Below are 23101 nucleotides of genomic sequence, written 5' to 3'. Positions count from 1 at the left end.
CTTGACAAATGGCAAAGCAGCAGCCCCAAGATATTTACGTATTTCTTTAAAGAGTATATTCTTTTCTTTTTATCGCTTAAACTTGTTATTTTTCACCATTGTCAGACAAGCACAGCAGAGCGACAGTTTATGTAGAGGTCACTCGTGTTGTCTTAGTGTGGCTCCTGGTTGACTGTACCATTGCTAGCAAGGCTGCGTTAAAGTCACGCCAACACACATCGTTGTGGCAGTACCACATCGGTGCTTGTGACCTTGCAGTGATGTGCAAAGGAATTGGAGAATTCTCTGGGTATTGCGGTGTGTTTGCGCTGTCTCTGGACTACGCACCATTCAAATTTGGGGACACTTGTATAAATCTGTCGTGGCGAGAGTAAAAGTTTCAAGATACACATTGCACACTCCCCTCTTGTGGAGAACCTGGATCTGGAGCCAGAGCTGGATTAAAGAGATGAGAATGCAAATAAATATAGTTTTGAGGAATGGGGAGAATAAGCCACTATGAAGACCGGCTTGCCTTTTATATTGCTGCTGGCATTGCTCACCTTGCGTTTTCAAGTGCAACATTCTAGTTCGGACTTGCAAACAAGCATGCGAGTTTCTTTACTGATGAAAAGCTCCAAACCAAGAACTATTTATAGCGGCGGCACAGGCTGAGCCGCACAAGCTCCTTGGCCAGCCTGCCGAACCAGCTGGGCGCAGGGGCTGTTCCAAGGGATGGGGCAGTTCCTTGATCGAGCTTCTAAAAACACCCCAATTAGCACAGGGTTTATATCAACAGCTGGCAAATTGGACCGAGCTCTAGGTAAGCTCAAGTTCACGCTGTTGCCAAGGCCAGTTTGAGCTGTTTCCTCATCCTTTTAATCTTACATGCAAAGATCTCAGTCTTACAGTAGACAGACAGCTTAAGCAATACTAAAAAATAAAAGAGTCAGACCACACGGAATAAAAGAATATGTCCAGACATATTTAATGCAAGAAGGTTGGTATCGAATGGCACTCATAAATAAGAGATTTTGTTCAACACTTTACAAGTACAGCTAGCAGTTATACTACATCAGCAGGTACTTTGAGGAAGAGGCAGCTGTAGGGGATAATTTAAGTTGTATCAAGGCTTGAACGACCAAACTGTGCTAGAGGAGGGTAAAGTGGGAAGAATTCCCTTGTCAGGCTTCAAGATTGCTTTCAGTGCTACAACTGGGCTAGAAGGTTGGCTGCTTCGCTCCATTACTACCCCTCAGCTTCTTCCTCTTCTGTTGCTAAATTTATACAGTCAAACAGAGCTGGGGAGGAGCAGAAGCAGGAACGGGAGCAGAATTTCTCTATGTGCTGTCCCAACAAAGTCACCCGCCTGAGGGAGAGGGAGCTTTTCCCCATCCCCGCAGCCCTGAGGTCCTCGCTCTTCATTACAGTTTGAATTTTCTCCTTAAGTGCTTTGGCTGCCACGAGCTCCGACAGTGCTTTCTTTGTCACACAAACAGATCCCAGCGGCCCCAGCATAAATATCTAGTTGTTACTGAAATACTAGAACTCTGCTCGATTCGTTCGAAAGAAGCAGGGATAGCCCAAAGCGTTGGCGGAATAGAATCGTTCCGCTGCTTCAAACATTCACGCTATCCAGTTTTACAACTGTGAGCAGAGCCTGACCTGATTTAGTTACAGCTTAGTCCACTATGCATTCCCAGAATGGGTGTTCTCCAAATGAATAATGGCTATTTCATGAAACTGACTTATATTATCATGCTTCTAATAGTTAATATAAACAAATACATGTCTGCTAGAAACAAGACACTCCACACCATATAACACCATATTCCAACTACATAGGAATTGCATGTCTGGGTGAAACAGCAAATGTGAAATTCAAAGCAAGTGCCACCATTGGAGTTTCACATTTTGCTCAAAAGAAAAAAAGAAGAAAGAAACTTGCACCGAGGACATGCTCAAATTTAGAAGAATTCTTGGGCAGGAAACTGCGCACATACACCCATTTCTGGGCAATCTTGAAGGCCAAAGTCTCCCAAAAAGCCTTTAAATTTCAAACTGCTTTTGGGAGTGAATTTGCAGCTATAACTTACTAGTTTGAAAAAAGTATTAGGAAGAAAAAACAATTAGGTTGCAATATTATCAGGGAGCCTTCTTTGTTTTGAGTTAAACTGGTGAAACTTCTTCCAATACTAAAACATGACCCTGAAGCCACTCAAACAGTATCGCAGCTTCCGTTGATAAATAAGAATCCTCAGGATGCTCCTCGCGTGGAGAAACTTGATATTTTAAGGGGGTAGCTATTCTACATGACACTGGCACACTTAAATACCCAGACAGTTACTCCATGGTCACTTTTCTCCATAAGCTTTTTTTAAAAAACCAACACCCAGATATTTGAAACATGTTCTATCGATACTGGCTGGGGTGAGCGTGTCTGGAAATCTTCCAAGTCACTGAAACTTACTGGCATAAGAATGCCGATGGAATTAGCTATTAAACCGATTGTGGTATTTGCGTTTTCATTTTATTCACAGCAAAGTAAAGTTCAGAACACTTTGAAGTTGCTGCAATATTTGAAACAGCTGTTAAATTATTAGGTGAAATTGTAAATAACATAATATGTAGAACATCAAAGACATGACATTAAGATAACTCTTTTGCAAATTCCACCGTGAAGGAAAGTTTATTACTGAATTTTGAGTTGAATTGTAGAGCAAAATCTGCTTATGTGCACACATACACATGTGCGTGCAATGCAGGATACACTGGAGTGGAACTAATGATATGGTATAGTATTGAAAATAGAAAGTGCTTTCCACGAGAGTAGACTAATGTCTCAAAGTGCTTTTAGCTTGTCAGCGATTAGAAAACATTCTCTACAAGTTTTTACACTTATCTTACAGTGATTTTTCAGCAAGTTTACCTGTGAGGAAAATGATATCTTTCTCATTTCAGGAGGCTAGCTATTTAAAACCTTGGTTTGTCTGCAATACAAAATGCAGCAGTCGCTCCCTGGAGAAGGGAGCTCAGACCTTCGGCTCGGCAGGACAGGCACTGAGAACCAGGAGCTGTTCTTAAGGCATCGGCATAATTGATTTGCTCAAGGCTGTTGAAGGAGGTGGGGACAGAAGACGTCAGGATCTAGACACTCCAAACTCTTATTTCTATCCCATTGCCCTCATGTTCTTAGTTTAATTCCCCTACGTTTCGCTGTACGCTGGCTTGCTGCCATTATGCACGTCTCCCAGTTGGTTCCTCCCTGCTCCTAAGCATGTCGGCTTTAAACCAATTGAAAAACAAACAAACAAAAAACCAAATCAAAACAAAGACCACAAACTGAAAATAATCTCTCCAGTGGCGATGCTCTTTAAAGAGAACTAAGGGTGTTTTTTGACTTTCTTAGAAGACCTACCAGGCTGCAGCTTTGGAAATAATACGGAGGGGGAGAAATATGAGAAGGAAAACCACGTTTGCTCACGTAACAAGACAGCAGCCAGTCCTCTGCGGTAACTACTCTCCATAACAGTCTTTTGAGAAGAATCCAAGTCCCGGGTTCACCCCCCGCCTTCTCCATCGGCAGTTTCGAGCAGTGCGTTTGCTGGCTGGGTCGGGACCATCCCTGGTGCCCAGGAGGAGGAGATGACCCACCTGGGCGCCTCCTGGTCCCTTCCCGGCAGGATGAAGGCGTTGGAGCAGCCCTGCGGACCAGCTTACCGGTGGCCGCTTTGGTAGGCGTAGGAGATGGGCTGCCGTGCCCCGGGCCTCACCGTGAAGGTGTTGGTGGGTCCGCTGTGCTGCAAGCTGCCATGGACAGGCCTGGAGGGAAAACAGAGGGGAAAGTCACTGAAAGCCGAAGAAACTCTTTGTTTATTCAAAATTGCAATTTTTTTTTTCTTCTTCTTCTATTGGAGCAGGGCGACTTTCGCACCGCCTCGTGCCGCCGTTCAGCAGCACGCCAAGGAGAGGGCGGTGGGCACCAGGGTTATGGCCGGGACCGGGGAGGGACCACGGGACACCCGCAGCCCCAGATTGAGGCAGCCGGACTTCTCTGGGGTCTCTGCGCCGCTCTGGAGCCAGCACAAGGTCCAGCCCTCCCCTCCTTCAAATCAAAGCGACACAGGGGACAAGGGAGTCGGCGCGGGGGGACACACACCTGCTGGCTGCCGCTGCGCCGGCGGGCGAGAAATCCCCGTTCTGGCCCTTGTACTTGGCGTCGGCGCTGCCGTACGGCGCGGCTTTCCCAGCGGCGTCGACGGACGTCCGCCGGCCCGGTGCGCTCGCGGGGCCGTTCCTGTGCGCGGAGCCGAGGCGGCGGGCGCCCTCCCCGCCCGGGGAGCTGTAGCCCCCTGGGCCGTACAAGGAGAGGGTGCCCGTGGCCCGGGGGGCTGCGGCTGCCCGGGGGTAGGAGCTGTCGGGCTCAGAGACGTACAGGCGCTTCTTGATCAGCGGGCGAGGGTTTGGGTAGCGGCTGAAGTAACCGGCAGAGCTGCTGTAATCTGGGTACTGGGGGGTGAAGTCACCATTCCTCCTGCTCTTCTCGGGGGGCAGCGAGGCCAGCGGCTCGTGGTTGCCCCCGTAGCCACGGCCATAGCCGGGCCACCTGAAGTACCGCGGTGCCTCCGAGCCCCGGCTGCAGTCAGGGAAGCTGGGGCACTTGCGGTTCTCCTCCCGACTAGGGAGGGGATCCTCAGCTTCATCCACCTCGTTGCTGAATTCGGGGGGCGGGGGGATTATCCCATAGTCCAGCGACGTCTCCCCGTTCTCCTCCTCTTCCTCCCTGGACATGCCATGGCAAGACAAGCCGGGCTGGTTCTGCCCGGACTCGAGGAGACCCCGCAATAGGCTGGATGCAGCAGCCCGGCGGTGCCCGGGGGGGCTCGGTGGCTGCACCTTGCCCACTGCCCGCATGTCCCGGCCCTGATCCGAGGAGCTGGAGAAGGACGGAGGTTTGCTCCATCCCGTCCCGGGCGGCCGGGGCACCACGGTGAAGGTGTAGGGCTTGGACTCGTGGCGGTAGAAGCTGGTGGAGGTGGAGTCCGACGAAGCGCTGCCCAGTTTGAGGAGCGGCTTTGCTCGCGGCACGGCTCCCACCTCCCCAGCCTGCCGGCCCCGCTGGGCACGCTGCCGGGCTGCCAGGAGCAGCGCCATGGGGGAGCCCCGCTCCACCCGCTCGCCTGTCACCGGGTGGATCAGCACCTCCTCCTGCCCCGCTCCAGGGGTGCCCGGCAGGCTCCCGGCCGAGCTCGAGGGGCAGGGGGGTTCAGCCGAGCTGGCCCCAGCCCGGTGCACTTTGTACTGGAAGACGGCTGCGTTGGGCTGTGGTGCTGGGCTCTGTGCTGGAGAAATGGGGGGTGAGGGGGAGGTGGGAGCAGGGGGCTGCTCCACTGATTCCTGGGGTGGGTCTGGGGGGCTCATGCTGAAGTCGAAGGACACTGGAGCAGGCGGCAAGTTCTCTGTGGCCGTGCTAGTGGTAGGAGCGGGATGGTCCTCATGCCCCGTCTCATCCTTCTCCACTGCAGCCGCTGGTGCTGGGAGTGGGCTTGGGGCTGGTTTTGGCAGCACCGAGTCACCTGGGCCAGGGGGGCTCTTTCTCAGGTCAGGGGGGCTCTTCCTCACAGATGGGGTGCTGCCGCCGTCCTCCGTGCTCTGCTTCTGGCTGCCGAGCCCCAGGGCAGGTTTCCCTTCTTTCTTCAGGGACAGCACAGCCTCCAGCTCATTCCTGATTTTCATCACGCTGCGGGGCTGCGTGGCGGGGCTGCTCGCTGGAACGGGGACCACCACACTGGGAGAGCCTGCTTTGGCACTGGGGGGTCCACTGGGCACCTCTTTCTTCTTGCTCTCCACTCCCGTGGTTAACTCTGCGTCCCTCCCAGCAGGTGCAGTGAGCTGGGGCCCGTTGAGACTGGGCTTATGGCTGCTGGCATGGTTGGTATCACCGTCCACGGGCCAGGGAGCAGCTGGCTTCTCTGGTGGCTTCTCTGGTGGCTTCTCTTCCCTCCGTGGGGAGCGCAGGAGCGCCGAGAGCTCGTGCCGCAGCCTGTCCAGGTTGCTGGAATCCCTCCAGTCATCCTCACAGGTGGGGTAGTCCGGAGGAGGGAGCTCCAGGTCGTTCGCAGTGAGATATTCAGATTTTGGAGGAGAGTCTCCCTGGGCTGTTTTCGGCTGGGGAACCTTCTGCGGCTCGGCCGCTGGCAGCGGGGACCGGCAACCGGCAGGATCTGTCCCTTGGCCGAGCCCTGGACCTGGTTTGGGGCTCAGCGGTGGCGGGGCCGGCACAGCCGGCTTCACAACAGCCTGTCTCAGCGGGGAATTTCTTTGCTCGGCATCGCCTCCTGCGTGAGCCTTGGCCGCGGGTCTTATGGTGAAGCAGGGCGGGAGGGGCGGCCGGGCGTGCGGCTGCCGGGGGAAGGGCTCCTGACGGACCGGCTGGCCGTCCTGCACCGGGATGGAGGAGGACCGCGCCGGGGCTGGTGGAGGCACCTTGAAGGACCTGGGGAAGGTGAGGTGGGGCTCAGGGCAGTGCTTGGCTTGCAGGCTTTCCGTTGGACCAGGGGCAGCCGGCACCCCAGCCTCGGCAGGGCAGAGTGGCCCCTCGGCATCCGCCTGCCTCGTGTTCAGCACCGTCTCGGACTTCCACTTGGAGATGCCGGTGGTGAAGGGTGCCGGGGCCCGGCTGAGCGGCGTGGCGCCCGGTGGGGCTGGTGGGATGAAGTCCGGAGGAGTTGGTGTGCTGGGAGAGGACAGGGCAGAGGCTGGAGGTGGCGGAGGTGCCACGGAAGGAGGTGGCGGCACCGTCTCAGGTGGCGGAGGCAGAATTTCAGGTGGCGGTGGCACCGGCGAGGCTGGAGGCGGTGGCACAGGTGCCGGTGCCATTGGAGGGGGTGGAGGGGGTACCGATGGTGGCGGAGGGATGTCTTCATCCAGCTCATGCCCCTCAAGAGCCTGTGGGCGCAGGTCCCCCGCCGAGCTGTACATTCGGTGGTTCCCATTGATCTGGGAGCCAGAGCCTGCAGAGGAAGAGTGAGAGCGCGGCAGCATGAGCACCTTCTCCATCAGCCCTGCGATGGCCAGCTGTCCCCCTAGGAAGCCAGTTTGTTTTGCTCAGCAGCTGTCTAAAGCCTGCTGAACTCTAAGTGCCACTATGCTTCACCCCTTAGAAATGAAGTCATTTTCAATGACTTCAAAAAATAATTAATAGTCAACTCTATTTTAGCACGGAAGCCTCATGATCAGACTGTCTGCTCCAGAGCTTGGTGCACGCACCCTTCCCTCCCCGAGGGCACGGTACTGCTGAGCCCTCAGCATGGGCAGGACCCAGCAGAGAAGATCTCTTACCAAGAGCTGCTTTTTCCCCAAAGTCTTCTGGCACCGACGGCGTTGGCACAGCCACCCCATGGGATTCTTGGGCATTCTGCAAGAGTTGAGGAGACAGAGCTGTCAGTTTTATGCCCAGGGTATCGGAGCAAAGTGCCGACAAGCAGGCCTGTATAGCTGCTTTTTGTCTATGCAAACAGAAGCCTGGTGGGACCCAGGGCCGTTTCCTAGACATGGAGGTCCCTGCGGTGGCTGCTGTTGACAGGGTTTAAGGGGACGAGTGAAGCGATCAAGATTGCACAAGCCAGGGACACAATTCCCCTGTGCAGGTCGGGGGCAGAGGGGCTGCAGAGGAGCCCAGATATTTCACACCCAAGCTCAGGGCTCCCCAGCCCACAATCAGCAGCAACACCTTCTCACCATTCACATCCCAAGGAAATTTAACAGCTCCCACGGGTTTTGCAGGTATCGCTCTCCAGCAAGCACCGCCAGCCCACACCACGGTCACGTCCACACCACGCTGAAGTCACGGACAGACTTTTTGGGAAACTGGCACCAGCATACCTGAGCACGCTGGGGAAAACTGCTACTCGTGCGGTTTGTGTTTCACTCTCAATTACTCCCTTTGCATTCATGCTGAAAACTCAGCAGCGCGTTTAGCTGGTACAGGGCCACGCAATTTAGCAGCCTACACATTTGCGAGGATGCTTACAGCTAGGGGCACTTTGGACAATTACAGCCACCCACCGGCAGATATTCCCGGCCCGTTGACTCACCCGAGTGCTGACCAGGGCTCTGCCTCCCACACCCACCAGCAGCAAAAGCCTCTCCTTGCCTCCAGGGACTCACCGCCCAGATTGCTCTGCAGAGGGACTGGAGTCGCTCACGGAACGCACACCAACGCACCCGTGTCCGAAATGCAAACTGATGCTGAATCAGGCTGCTAGCACAGACCTACGTGACCGATGCGGCGGACTGGGCTTTCGCATCCCAGCGCTGGGAGAGTCCCATGGCAGGGAAATAAAGCTCCATGAGCAGCAGGAGCTCGCAGACCCATGGTCAGAGACACACCATCCCATTCCCAGGCTCCTGGGCCCACCCGGTTGCACTCCTGCTCACCCCAGGCTGCTGTTTGCATTAGCTGTTAACAGCCTCTTGTGCAAAGATGTTATCCTACTCAGCGCAGTGGTTTTCTGCATACAAAAGCCCAGATAATGATTGAGCCCGTGCCCTTTGCCTTTCACTGGCATTATCACTATTTTTACAAGCGATTGCTCTGGGATGCCAAAGTCTCCTGGATCAAAGGTCAAGCTGGGTTTATACGGCCAGCCCCATCCAGGCTGGGACGGCACGTTAACATCACACACTGTTAACATCACACGCTGCCCGGGGTGTGGGGAGGTCACAACACAGCGGCAGAGCTGAAGTTAACAGCAGCAGCCTGGGCTCCTTCAGAAGAGCCCTGGAACACCCCAGCTTTTGACAAAGTAAGAAGAAAATACACCTGCTTCGCTTGCAAAGTCCACCACGCTGCAGATGACCAAAGATCCTCTATAAACACATGGGAATGAGCCAGGAGAGAGTGAGTGGGAATTCACACAACTGCTCAAACAGCTCAGTGCTGACGGAGCAGCCAAAGGCTGCTAAGGCATTAGGACAGATCTGCCAGTGGCAGAACATCGGACTAGCTGAGCCTTAAAGCCTCATCTAACACCTCTTCGGTGGTCCCAAAAGTACAACACAACGCAGAGGAAAGATCCTTAACTCCAGCTGAAAGCCAGAGGGAAGACAAAGACTAACAGAGGCGCTTCAGGAGCCAATAATGAAATTGTCCAGAGCAATGAGATATCAAACGCCACAAAGAAAATCCCCCAGCAGTTCCCATTTGCTATGGAAATTCATCGCTGCCAGTCTGCAGAGCACACTGATACCTGCTCATTTACAGGGAAACAAAGATGTCTGGGCACTGAATTAAAAGCAACATATGCATCACATGTTTGGATAGGAGCAGAAAGGGAATGACAGTCGGAAGAGGTCTATGCAAAGCTGGAGGAAACGAGTCCACATTTCATAAACAAGTGGTAATTTTGGACATGTCATTTCAACACATCCTAAAAACTGGGCAAGCCTGTTTCACACCAAAAAAAAAAAAAACTTCTGTTCCAGTTGCTAATGCTCAGCATCTCTCTCAAAAACCGCCCATCCTCACGTCATGAGCTGGCTTCTAAAATGGAAAGCATCTCCAGTACGCTGCCAGTCTCCAGAGATGACTGCAAAGATTATTTCCCTCTCCCCTGTTTGCCAGGGGTGTGCCCAGCCCAGCAAACCTCCCGCTGATTCAGAGCGGGCTCAGCCGCTCGGGCTGGTGCGCCAGGAACCTGCATTTCCAGTTTGCGGTACCTGCATCGGATTTATGCGCGCCGAGGATGCCGGTGAGGGAAGCTTTCACTGTAACCACCAGGAATTGCTTTTCAGTGCTAGAACAGAGGTAGATGTCCCCTCTGCCTCCAAACTCATCACTTAGCAAAGGCTGAGGCAGCTCGTGCCCAGCCCTTGGCATGGTCAGGTTCTTCATTCCAGGTGTTCACGCAAGTGCTTTTCTTCTGTGGGAACACACACTCAAGCATTTGCCCTCCTCTTTTTTTTTTTTTCTTTTTCTTCACTAAACTCAGCGTAAAGTTGTTTCCTTGGGAGCTTCTTGCCTGATCTCTGCCCATCCAAGGAGGGCAGAGACAGTGACAACCAGAGCTCCATGCCATGGCAGCTGGTGATGGGTTGGGGACCCTGGGCACCGGGTCCAGCAGCACATGGAGGGCTCAGGCTGTGCCACGGGGGAGCGGGGACACTGGTTTGGGCTGTGGCAGCGGCCGGTTGCTTGCACAGTCTGGGTTGGGAGGCGGCGGAGCCTGTCTGTCCTCAGTGTCCCCAGCTCCCCTTTTTCTCAGGAGCCAGTGCTTCCCATGCATTAAATGAGGCCACCTTTAACAAAAGATGCACCAACACACAACTGCTTTTCATCCTAAGGTCACAGAGAGGCCAAGGATTTCTCCAAAAATGAAGAGCTAGCCCCGAATTCCCTGTTTTGAAGCAGATCTAGGTAAGTTCGGTAGTTAATAAAGGAATTTATCCCCCCAGGATGCCCAAGCTCTGCCTGCATCTGGGAAAGTGGGTGGTCTGTGGGATGCGGTGGTACCCAAGGGGCAGCAGCAAAGCTGCTTCTGCTGTAATCCAGCTCGGGACGGGCACGGGCCAGGCGGTTTGGGGGGGGAAAGAAGGTGCTCAGTGCAAGGAGAGCTGCAAGGCACGTGGGACACGATGCCCCGTGGGTTTTGCTGCCGGGCAGGGTGTGTGCGCGCATCCTCCTGACTCACAGCGACGCAGGCAGCTGCTTCCCAACCTCCTCCCGCGCAGGGGAGCGGGTGGGTGGAAAGAAAGGGTTAAGGCAGGAGCTGCAGAACAGCCCAGCGCAAGGATGCACGCGGCAGCAGAAGCGGCTATGCCGGACCAAATCATCATCAAACCTAATCAAAATAACGCAAATAGCCAACACAGACTTGTCCTTAAAAAAAAAAAAAAAAAAGTTGCTTATTCCTACTAATTTCTTCAGTTAAACCTGGTACTTCTGGAAGAGAAGCAAGCGAGAGGGGCCTTCATAAAGGCCATTTAGGGGTAAAAAAGCCCCAGGGGCAGCAGGAAAGCACCACGGCTAGGGTGACAACTATTTACCCCCGGGACATTTGTGCAGTTTATTCCTCTACCACATACATTTCCACTAATAAAGCATTTGAAAGCTCTAAAAAGATGCAAAAGGCCGGTTGCACTCTAAAAACCCAGTGATACAGGGTGCCAGCTATGGCAGTTTCTCAGGCACTGGTCCTACGGTTACTCGACTTGGATCCCAGATGAGATTTTTCACCTGCTGTCATCTTTTGAAAGGCACCACAGAGGACACAACCCTTTTGTAGAACCTGTATAACCCTATAACTTGCTAATTATGCTCTCAAATAGATATATAAACTCCATCTCCCCCCATGTTTTCCTCCAAATGACACCTGCACAAGCCCATTGACTCCTAACTGCCCCCAGGTGACAGCAGACCAGCCCATTTTCTGCTGCAGGTGCTGGTTGCCCTAAAGGACAGGGAAATAGAAGGAAAAACATCCCCTGATCTCAGAGAGGATTTCCTTGTCAAGACCGAGGGCTTTTTAAGTGTTTTATTGTCGTCATTGGCCTTCAGTGAGCTGCGCGTGTCACTTCAGATTTAGCTATCGCCGTCTCCAAAATACCTCCGAGCAATCACGGACTTCGCTCTACTCTTTGGTGGATAAGAGGTGCCCTACACAGGGCAGGAAAACCTGCTCAGCGCACACGGCAGCGGAGCATCAATGCCAGCAACGAGCACATGAGGTTCTGGAGTCCCAGATGACTTAAAGCCACCTCTGGGTCCAGCTGTGTTGGCATTTGCTGCTCCAGACCCTGCACCCAGGTGCTGCTGGAGCACTGGCAGCTCTGCAGGGAACAGTTTCCCCCATACAGAGACTGAAAACCCATCCCCTGCACAGACACCTGCTACATCGCCTCCTCCTTCCCCTGCTGTGAACAGGACACAGTTTTGCTGTTGCTCTCTCCAGCAACACGCCTGATCCAGAAAGAGATACTGCCAGTAGCACTTAGATAAAATGCATCACAAGCTAGATCATCTACATGCTCAGCGTTTTGGTGGTTTTTTTTTTTTTTTTTAATTGAAAAGACAGGTCTGATGATGCTTACGTCTCCTGCCTGCGTATCTTGCCTATGTTCAACACAAGCCTTGAACTCGGATCACCTCCTAATCCCTCATATCCAGCATTATTATAGCGTAGTTTTGCTTTTCATTTATTTTCTTGCCTTGGGTAGAGGATGAGAGCAGCAGCCAGCCCAGCCGGTTCTGGGCACCAGTTACACGCGCTGCTGTAACGAACCCCAGCAGAAGAGACGGATACTCACAAGGGGTAGGAAAGTCAGGAGCGGCCGGACTCTCGGACGAGGTTTAAGTGTTGCTGTGCCAGAGTCGGTCACCGTCCCAAAGCGATTGTCACCATAATACACTTCAATCACATCACCTGAGGGGAAGAGAAAACTGTTAGCAGCAGCACTGCAGTCGAGGCAATAGGAAAAACAACATTGGGCACCACCTAATTTTAAAATGCACCGTGAAGAATTTGCTGTATCAGCTCCCGGGAATGGGCAAAACTCATCAAATTCTGAAGAGCAGCCGGGCGTTTTGGAGCTGAGTTGGAGATGGGAGGAGAAAGGTCCCAGGTGAGCGGGACCCCAGGAGTTCTATCAAAAAGTTCCATCAAAGCACAGAGTTAATTACAGGCTCTTGACCCAGCCCTATCGCAACACGTCCCTGTCACTTACGCAGTGGAGAGGGACAACGGAGGTGTCCCTGACCCCTGGCTTGTGCCCAGGAGGACTAAGGTGAGCGGAGGGGAACGCCTGCAACACAGCGATGGAGACGGGACATGCAGATGGAGACGGGACACGCAGGGGCTTCCCACGGCTGTCTCCCCGCCACGTTTTTCTGCCAGAGGCTGAGGACGGTGGGAGGGAGATGTCACCGCTGCTCTCCCTGCTGTGGACGGGCACCCCCAGCAACGTGCTAGAGCAATTTGTTTCTGAGCCCTGATGCGATTGGCACTGGAGGACAAATTGTGTTTGCCACAACGCTCTCACACCTCAGCCTTACGGAGAAACGCTCTGAATGTCTCCCCATGAAATCCCACTACAAATGGAGATGCTACGACAGAATAGGCACCAAGCCCCGGTGTCACAAGCAGGTACCAGCAGGTACTCCTGGTTCCCAGCTCTGTGCTTTTACCTTGAACCACACCTTTTGAGCCGGTTTATTTCTGACAGTGAATAAAGCTCATAAAATTAATTTAATTACGTTCTTTGTGTCTGATTAACAGCATGAATTAACAAGCAGAAGCACTGAAGCATGTAAACCCCACCTTGGCTGGAAGGAGATACACAAATAATTCGTAGCCAAGGAGACCAGCATTAAAGAAAATATGAGGGTTTGAGGAAGGAGGGGGAAAGCGAGCAAAACAGCTGCGATCAGAAAGGAAACTCCGCAGGAGTGGTCCCACCTAACAGATTTCAATGGTGGTTTCAGTGAAAGAAGCAAACACCCTCCACACCAAAACACAAAGGAGTAAGTAGTTTGTTGTTTTGTTTCTGCCCAAAAAAAGCCTGGAAGCAGCCCTCAACCCCGACCCCATGCACACCCCACGTGCGAAGCACAGAAACAGTTTCTGTCAAGTATCGTACAGCAATTAAAAGCCAACCAGCAGAAAGGCGAAGGTTGTGCAAGCTCCGCACACCGGCAAAGGAGCCGGGCTGCATTTCTCAGCCTCCCAAACCCGGGGGCAGCGCTCCCCAAAGCAGGACTGCCCGCCCGAGGAGCCGCCTGCACCCCAGAGTCCCCAGCCCGGACCGTGCAAGCAACCGGCCGCTGCCACAGCCCAAACCAGTGTCCCCGCTCCCCCGTGGCACAGCCTGAGCCCTCCATGTGCTGCTGGACCCGGTGCCCAGGGTCCCCAACCCATCACCAGCTGCCATGGCATGGAGCCCTGGTTGTCACTGTCTCTGCCCTCCTTGGATGGGCAGAGATCAGGCAAGAAGCTCCCAAGGAAACAACTTTACGCTGAGTTTAGTGAAGAAAAAGAAAAAAAAAAAAAAAGAGGAGGGCAAATGCTTGAGTGTGTGTTCCCACAGAAGAAAAGCACTTGCGTGAACACCTGGAATGAAGAACCTGACCATGCCAAGGGCTGGGCACGAGCTGCCTGTTATGGGTTTGGAGGTAGATGAATTCCACAAAACCTTGAGACGCGACACCGAGTCCAGCAAGCATGTGAGCTTTTCCTTTCTCCCACCTACTACACCACAAGTTACCCTGGGATGCACCCGGCAGTATCCATCGTCCTATCCCCGTCCTTGCGCCTTCCTCTCCCTTATCACACAATCACAGAGTGGTTTGGGTTGGAAGGGACCTCAAAGACCATCTCATTCCACGCCCCCTGCCACTAGACCAGGTTGCTCAAAGCCCCATCCAGCCTAACCCTTATCCCAAACTCCTCCCACTACAAGGGATTCTTTAGAAAAAGGACATTTTCTTCAGCTTTAAAAATACTAAACAGCCTGCACTCCAGCTAGTGTGGTCCTACCACCAGTTTAATGCTTCCCTGCCTGTGAGGGGCCCAAGCGCAAAGGAGGAGCTGCCGGAGTCCCCGAGGATGGCAGATGCCAGCAAATTATTATTATTCCTTTTGCCAAACCCCTTGGATGACACCCCATTTGGCAAGTAAGCAGCAAGAATTAAGGCCAATGCAACATGAGAGTCTGGATTCAGACAGCTTCGCAGAGCAGCGGTAGAGTAGTTGAGAGACTTGAAATGACGAGTGTTTTACATTAAACAAGTCACTAGGTAAACTCAGTGAGAAACTGGATTACAGATCACAAGGTCTTTGATCCTAGATTACTAAGCATCGCTAACATGAATGCTTTTAATTAAAGTAAAATGAAGTGCTTGTAGTTGTGTTTTCTTTGCTAGATAAACAGGACTTGCCTGCTAAGAGCCTGTCACTGGTAAGACCTGTGCGTTCCTGGAAGGAGGGATCAGGAAATGCCTTTGGATGCTGTCGGAAGCGGCCCCGACTGCGCTTTGGCCATTTTTTGACATTCAGCCTGTCCTGGAGACAATTGTGTCCTCGCAGTCATGGGAAAGAAAATAAGCAATCTGCAAGACATGTAATGGAACTTCTTCCTACTTGAGGGTTGCATCACCTGGAGTAGGCGTAGCAGGTTTGGTGCTGGGGTATCCACGGCTCTCAGCGAGGAGGGAGCGCGTTTCAGTCACTATGTTCAGGAATCTCTGAGTCAGTGACACGTAAACCTACACCCATTCTATATTGCTTAACTTGTGTTTACTTTGTATGAAAAACTAAGGTGGGGATTAGCAGAAGCAGTGGACTCCTTTTGGCAGCAGCGATGGCATGAAGCTACGCGGCAAATATTGAGGAAACAGGGGCAGGGATGGGGCTTCACCGTGGTGCTGTGGACGTCAGGACACAATAAAATCTGCCACTTGGACTGCTTAGCTGTGAGCACGTTCATCGCAACAAGCCCACACCTCAGCATAGATTACTCCGAACATGGTCACTCAGCTTCTGTGTGTCACACTACCCTACACAAATTAAATTAATGATATAAATGCCAAGAGGCTGCTAAGGAGTGATTCAACAGCTTTTATTTGTGCTCAGATTTCAAGAACTCCTGGCTTTTACTCTGCAAGCTGATCCGCACAGCAGTTCCCCACACCTGAAAGGAATGTCTTTGTACTGCAATTGCAGCCACGGAAATCAGCCTTGTAATACGCAGACACAGCGACTTTTTTTTTTTTTTTTTTAAATCCAAACCACATCAGAGAGAAGCTTGAAGCCTCCCCGCATTTACGACAGTTAGAAATCAGCAGTTTTTCCTTTTGCGTTTGAGAGTTGCGTGAAAGTCTTCACCACATTTTCATTTTATCTCAGTTCCACCAGCCTGGCCCGTGGGGTGTAACCACCTTGCCATGGACACTGCTCTGCATGGAACAGCTCAGCAAGCAGTGCTTCCATTTTTTAAGCTTGGAAGTGTTTGCTGGAATCTCACAGCCGCCAAACTTCATCCACAAACTGCTATCTTTTATCTACCTGGCTCCATTACTATTAATCTGGCTCCCTCCCACATGAGCCTCCGGGGCACAGTATTGCAATTAAAACCACAAAGAAATACAAATAAATCCTAAGGAACATGCAACCCTCAACTCCCCCCTCGCACGCAGTCCTTCAAGAAACAGGTTTACAAGTAAATAACTCCAACGAGGGAAGGAGCAATTCAAACATGGCGTGGGAAAGAGCTGCTGGAAGCAATAAAATAGATTCTCAACTATTTATCAACGCGCTTTAGTGAAGTTTAACATCCCGGAGAGAACTGTGGCTCCGTGGGAGCGGCGAGCAGGTCTCAAACCTCCAGTGCGGAGGCTCGGGGGGGTTCGCTCCAGCTGCGGGGACACGAGTTTCAACTTGTCCCGTTCGTCACCCGGCCCTTCCAAACACGTCCCGGAGTTTCCCAACCGGGCGCTGAATGACCCGCCGCGGCTCCCCCGGCCCCGTCCGACCCCTTCGCCCCCCGTTTCCCGGGGACCGCGCACAGAGCTCCCGCTCCCCCCATCCCGGGGCCAACAACCGGAGGAGGGGACACACTGACCGGTGCCGCCCGCGTTGTCCGAGGTCACCTCCTGCGTGAAGATCCAAGGGGGGTTGGTGGCGAAGAGGGAAGCGGCGGGGGGGCTGGGCTGGCGCTTCCCGAAAAGGCGGCTGAAGGTGCCTTGGACCGAGTGATGCTTCTTCATCCTGGCGCTGCCCGCCGCGCTCCCAGCCGGGCATCCCCGCCGCGCCGGGCGGGCACGGGGCCGGGGCCGCTGCCACAAGCGGCTGCGGGGCGGGGGGGGCCGGGCCGGGCCCCACCTTCCGCCCCTCCCTCCTGCCAGGTGCCTCCCGCCGCCCCGGGAGCCGCTCCCGCCCCGCCAGCCGCTCCCGCCCCGCCGGGGAACGGCCGCTGCCTCCGCGGCGCGTTAGAGACCGGGGCGGGGGGGTCCCTGGAGCTGAGCTCATGGCCCGGCCCGAGGGGCTTTTGGGGGGTCCCCGGGCCGCTGGGGTCAGCGCTGCTGGGGAGGGTGGAGGAGGCGTGGTAAGATAAAGCAAAGTAACATCGAGGGGCAGCGGGGTCCGCAGGGTGAGTGCAGCGGGACATCCGATTCATCTTAAAGAAAACGGAGCGCACACAAAGAACTCCAAAACAACAAAAAAAACCAACACAGACCAACCAAACAAAAAGCCACAAAAAACCGCCAAACCAACAAACCAAACAAAAAAACCAAAACCAACCCCTCCCCCCCAAAAAAAACAAAAAACACAAAAAAACACAAAAGCAACCAAAACAAAGCAACCAACAAACAAAAACAACAACAAAACCAAAACAAAACAAACAAAAACCAAAAAACCAAAAGCCTACCCCCCAAACAAACCAGAAAAAAAACCAACCCACAACACAAATTATCAATCTCCTCAAGCTGGCTGGGTACTGAACATTTAGTTTTGAGAGTTTAGATCGCTCCCTCCCTGTGTCCTGCGTGTATCTGTTTCTTCGCCTCCTGCTGGAGTCCTGGCTCGCACGCTGGGCTCCTCTGCCCCGATTTTCTGCGGACACACTCGCGCAGCGTGTCAGGACCTGGAGTCCCTGTCTGAGATCTGCAGGTGGCCTTGCAATACAAGGAAATGTCAGCCAGAGTCAGGGGAAGCTGCAGCGCAATTCTTTGTCTCTATCGTGTGTGTGCTGGGAAGCAAATGAGCCCTGAATTTTTTAGCAAGCATATTACCAAGCAGAAAAGCCCCCTCCTCCATGCAATGAGCCCCTCCACCAGAAACATCTCCCTTCCCAGTGCAACCCAGATGTTATTAGGGTTTGGGATTTTTTTGATGCAAAAGCTTAAAGACAACGGGACTCGGCTCCAAAGAATTTCTTGCGCCAGGTACAAAGGCAAGTGTCCAACATTGCCAACAATTTTCTGTGTCATGCAAGTAAAAACTGAGGGTTAATGAGTAACATTGGCGATTAAATGTTGGGATTTCTGGAGAACTTTAAACCCAGACTAACTGTCAAAACATTAACTCTGAAACACAGCTTCAGGGTATGACCATCCCGTCTTATATATATTTCTATTTCCACCAAATTTTGAGAGTCAAAATGATACAGATTTATCTTTTTTAGTGGTAAATATCACTTATTTAATCACCTTAAAATGATTCTTTTCACAACCTTTTCTTGCCGCAAAGTGCAAATTAGGGCCACACACTAAATCACCTGGGAACAATGAAAAAGGAGCTCTGTTATGATATTCCAAAAGCAAAATCTAATCATGGCAGAAATTGTCAGGCAGCACTTAAATAAAGAAGATTAACAGGAATGGCAAATGCAGAAAGAAGAGTTAAAATGTGGTACTGTGTGGATTCAATCCTGTGGTTGTAGTATGGGGGTTATAATTATTTAAGACAGTTTTCAGAGAATTTTGGCCGCTCTGCAGAGATGCAGCTCCATCCAGCTGCTCGGGTGCTGGGAGCAGGGATGCTCCATGGGCTGCAGGAGCAGCGGGGATGCCGAAGGGACGGCTCCGCAATTAGGCCTGCAATTAGCGGGACTTACGCCCTTTATAACAGTTATCTGGGAACGCCAACAACCCTGCAAGCGTCTGCACGAGTGTGAGTCCTGCACACCCCAAGCTCACGGCGCTGGGGACACACCACAGTCGTGTTTTAGCCCAGATCGCAGGAAAAAGGGACAGTCCTGCATGTGGATAAAAGCGGTAATAGGGTGGGAACTGGGAAACAATATTCCTTCTGGAGCCAGCTCTTTGTGGGATCCCATCTAGCTGAGCCCTGGACGTCTAAAGAAAATTCACTGGCACCTCTTGGAAGCAGAAACCAGATGCAATGAAGGACCGGCTCACTACTGGAAACACAAAGGACACAGTATCTTCGCAAGATAGGCAAGGTATACGTGCTCCTTGACATGCACAATATTTGAGTGAACAAATCGAACAGGAGAGACAGAGAGAAGAAGTCAGGGAAAAGGGGAAGGAGAAGAGGAACTATTTTAAGAAGAGAAGCAAATAAAATCCCGTGGAATGAGAAAGCCTGGGCTCGTGCACAAAGGTGTCCTACAAAATGTTGTTGCACCAAAGAGACTTCAAAGGGGCAGCAGCTGCAGCCCTGCGGGAACGGGAAAGTGTGATTCAGCTCCCCGATAATTGCTCCTGAGGTTGTCCCCTGTCCCTGGAGCGCTGGGGACAGTGAGCTGTACCCGTGCACCCCTCCAACAGCGGCTTTGCCTCACCCTGGGCGGTGAACGTCGGGAAACACGCTCCTTACAACATGAAGGGATGTGTGTTTTGAGGTGAATTTGTTATCCCAGTGAACACGAACAAGTCCGCAAGAGCTCGTGTGCACACTCCCGTATATTCTTTACCTTCTGTCTCCCAAAGTATGGACCCTTGCCCAGAAGACCAGAAAGAGCTGGGGACTAGCAAGGTCTATGTGTGGCGGGAGGTGGGCTGACCTCTCAAAGTGCAAACTCAAAGGGTGCAGAAAAGCTGCCCATTTTGGCGGCGTGGCTGTATTTTGAAGGGAGGGTGACTGCCACCCGCCACGACCTCCTGAGCGTTAGAGGCCACACAGCTAAAGGGACAGGTGGGCCGGGCTGGGCACAAAGCGCGGGAAAGCACTTGGAAGATCGCCAGCAGGTTTTATGGCATAGGAATAGCCGTGTGAGCCCTGCTCTGATGTAACACCCCACGGTGTGAGGCTGCCTTTGATCCCCACACGGGTAAACACCCCAGAACAATCTGCTTTTGCATCAGCGCGAGGAGCTGCGCCCTGCAGATGCAGATCTGGCCCCGCCGCGCCGGCAGGTGTGCAAAGTGCTTGTGCAGCGCAGGTCCCCGGCCAGAGCCGAGGGAGGGACGGGAGGAGAAACGCGGCGTGTGGCTGAACGGGCAGCAGTGGTGGTTCCCATCGGGTGTGACGCTTCCCCTGTCCCCTCGTCCCGGGAGAAACGGCACCCTCCGAATTCCCACGGCTGAACCCCTGCGCTCCTCCGCAGCCCCGCTGAGCCTGGGCACCCCCGCGACAGCCACGCCCAGTGACACCCCGCTGGTCACAATGCCCCCGAGTGTCCCCCATGGCCCTGATGCCAGCACTGCCCACTCCCACCCCACACAGCCCCGCACGCTGGGGTGTCCGTCGGGGAGATGGCCTCGCAGGTAGGAGCTCATAGTCTGGCAGGAGGGACCCCCGCTCGCCGTGTCCCCTCCCTGCGGGAAGGAGGGTGGCAGACCCTTGCCCTGGGGGTGGCTGGGATGCAAGGGTCCTGGTGGGGGACAAAAGGGTCCTGGTGGTGTCGGAGTGATGCATCATCCCTCAAACCCACCCTGCTGCCCAAACCCACCCGGCTGCACTGCTGTCAGCACCTTCGCCCCTGTGGTCACCAAGGGCTCGGAGCAAACGGCACGAGATTGTCCGGGGGTGGCTGCGCGGGGACGAGCGAGGGGCTGCGGGACGGGGGCTCCCCGCTGCAAAGCAAGGGGATGACGGTGGCTCTGACAGCCCCCTGGGAACGCCTCGGCTGGGCTGCAGCTCTGAGCTCTTCCTGCTCGCTTGGTTACTGAAATCAGTGACCCCCCCCCCGTGGGCATCTTCTTTGAGGGACAACAGACAATTTGGGCAGGATTAGGGATCTCTAAACCTATGAATAGATGCAATAGGATTATGGGGGACTCTGAATTCAGGCACGGCGCTCCGGCAGTGCCATAAATAGCACTGTGGACATTGAGCTGGTGCTTCCCCTCAGTGATCACGTAAGCAGGTGCACTGACCTGAGCACGGAGAATGTTTCTACCGAGATTTAGATGCCCCAGAGGATGAGCAGGAACCCCCAGGGCACACAAACCCCACGGGAAGAGCAAAGCCCAAAGCTCAGCGCTCTCTGGCACCGTGTCCTGTCTGTCAGCCCTCTGTCCCCGAGCGCGGCTGGCGCATCTCGAAAGCATCTCAACATGACTTAGCAGCTGGGTTCTCAAAGTTACCACGGCCTCACCTCTGCACCCCGAGTGCACCCATCTAATACCGCCAATGCCTCTCTGCTGGGCGGATGCAGTTGCAGCAGCGCACTCGTGTGCATACTTGTCTTTGACCTTCCGTGAGCTGTAATCGTGCATCTATGTGAACATCATCATTTCTGAGCAAATCTGAGTGCGTTCAAAGCAGGGATACGCAAACCACACTAAAATTACTGCGGTGGTGCAAAATCTGCACTTCAGGAGTCAAAATCCCATTATTTTATCCTCTATGGAAAAAGTGGACTGCTGTTTCCTTGCGGCTGAAATGACACTTGTCCTGAGCTCCAGCAACGGGGCCTTTCAAGCTGTATTGGGGAAATGAGTGGCGGAAAGAGGTGGTGAACCTGGGGGGATCTGGTCATTTCCCTCAAAGGCTTTCAGGACATTTCTAAATAATTTGCGGGTGTCCCCGTCCTAATAGGTTTAGGAGCCAGTGCTCAGAGCCAGCTGCAGGGAACAGAAATAGAGCACCAAGTAAGCCAGGGCGTCACGGAAACCAGGAAACCTCTTTACGAAGTTAAAAATAAAGCCAGGCAGCAAAGCGTTTATTTAGGACGCCCAGGAGTAAATCGGATAATTGCTGGGGGAAGAGTTAGTTTCCATTAGCACGGAGGTGTCATCAATGAAAACAAGATGACTGAGTCACGGTTAAATAACAGCAGCAGAAATACTTTCGCAGTCAAGCGCAGCCTTGGAGCGGCCACGGGTGACAAGTCAGCCCCACGTGTGTCCCGGGGCTCACGTCCACACCGCCCGTCTGCAAAGGCTCCGTGCAAACGCGCGGGCAAAACGGGCTGTTTCTGCGTCCTTTGGTCCCCCGTGCCGTGTGGCTGGTGGCACCGATTTTGCTCCAAGGCTTCAGAAATGTGACCCAGCTGATGATGAGGAAGAACTTGCCTCACAAGATTCAACACCCCTGTTCCTCCCTTCACGTTTCTGGGAGGAAAAAACCCACTTAGAGCTTTGGGAAGAGCAATTAGTGCAGCAGGACGAGGTGCAGGGTGGTGGTAGGTGCCTGCGGAGGGACCCAGAGCTGAGGATCCAGTGCCCCGGGGTGTGTTTGTGAAGGATAGCGTTAAGTTTCTGTCATCACTGACGCTCGACTGGGTTGTACCATTTTCACGGCTGCTTTGCCACGGCTGTGGTTTGGTGAAGACTCTACAACGAGCACGTGTTGCTGCCATTTATAGCTGTTAAAACTGAGATTCTGAGCTGGGACCAGGGCTCCACTGTGCCAAACACAGAAGGAAAATGTATTATCCCCCAAAAGTGGTAAAAGGATGACCCAGGTCAGGCTGACAGCAGGAACATCAGCAACTGGTAGCACTTTATATTCACTTTGCACTGTTACAAAGAACCAGCTGAAATGCAAGTCCAGAGAGCATCAAGTCCTTCAAGTCTTTTTGTGCATACTTAATCTTATTTTCACTGTTGTTTCCACATTTCCAGTACATCATTTGATTTTAAAGTCACTTTATCAGTAATATCACCTTAGATTTTTAGCTAAAGAGATATAAATACCTGACTTCTCAGCGTGTATACTGCATGTTGACCGCCCTCGCAATGAATGTAAGCAGGTAGGCACTCTCCGCTTGTTAAATCTCGGCATTTTGGTCACCAGTACACAATTCTTGCATCAGGGCCTGAAGCCCTGACAAGGATGGCAAAGTGTCGGGGGCAACTGCAACGCGTTTGTCTGGCCCTTTTGCTCCACAGGTGACTAAAAACCCTGGCAAAGACCACAAGAAGCCAAAGGAGATGGAGAAGCCCATCCCGACGAGCCAGCCGTCTCCAGCACATCCCCAGCCGTGGGACACTCGTTTCGTTCCTGTCGTCGCCCATTCTGGAGGCCGTCAGCCCGACGCCTTCAAGTTTGTCTTCTACAAACCGGGTTGGTCCAACTCGTACAACCCCTTCTACACCTCGCAGAGGCCAACCTGCGGGTACCGCTACGACCGGGACACCGATCACACCAAGAAGAAGATTGATGTCCCGAGTGCAAATGTCGCGAAATGGAGACCCCTCCATCACCCGAAACCGTAG

General features: G+C 53.1%; 2 protein-coding genes across 2 annotated transcripts; one reads left to right on the top strand and one right to left on the bottom strand.

Moving 5' to 3' along the window:
- Positions 1-964: 964 nt before the first annotated feature.
- On the bottom strand, positions 965-16773 carry C21H6orf132 (chromosome 21 C6orf132 homolog). Its single transcript, XM_065649735.1, has 5 exons — positions 16594-16773; positions 12286-12401; positions 7321-7396; positions 4139-6992; positions 965-3801 (listed from the first exon to the last, which is right to left on the bottom strand). The coding sequence occupies exons 1-5, from the start codon at positions 16736-16738 to the stop codon at positions 3696-3698; spliced, it is 3297 nt and encodes a 1098-aa protein (XP_065505807.1). The 5' UTR covers positions 16739-16773; the 3' UTR covers positions 965-3695.
- Positions 16774-20191: 3418 nt separating this feature from the next.
- On the top strand, positions 20192-23101 carry CIMIP3 (ciliary microtubule inner protein 3). The gene is made up of 2 exons (XM_065649754.1): positions 20192-20203; positions 22775-23101. Exons 1-2 carry the CDS (start codon positions 20192-20194, stop codon positions 23099-23101), a joined length of 339 nt encoding a protein of 112 aa, XP_065505826.1.

This window comes from Caloenas nicobarica, chromosome 21, assembly GCF_036013445.1.
Source record: "Caloenas nicobarica isolate bCalNic1 chromosome 21, bCalNic1.hap1, whole genome shotgun sequence".
In the NCBI taxonomy this organism is placed as follows: domain Eukaryota; kingdom Metazoa; phylum Chordata; class Aves; order Columbiformes; family Columbidae; genus Caloenas; species Caloenas nicobarica.
The sequence above is the reverse complement of the archived record's forward strand: the minus strand, read 5'-3'. Positions and strand labels throughout refer to the sequence as shown.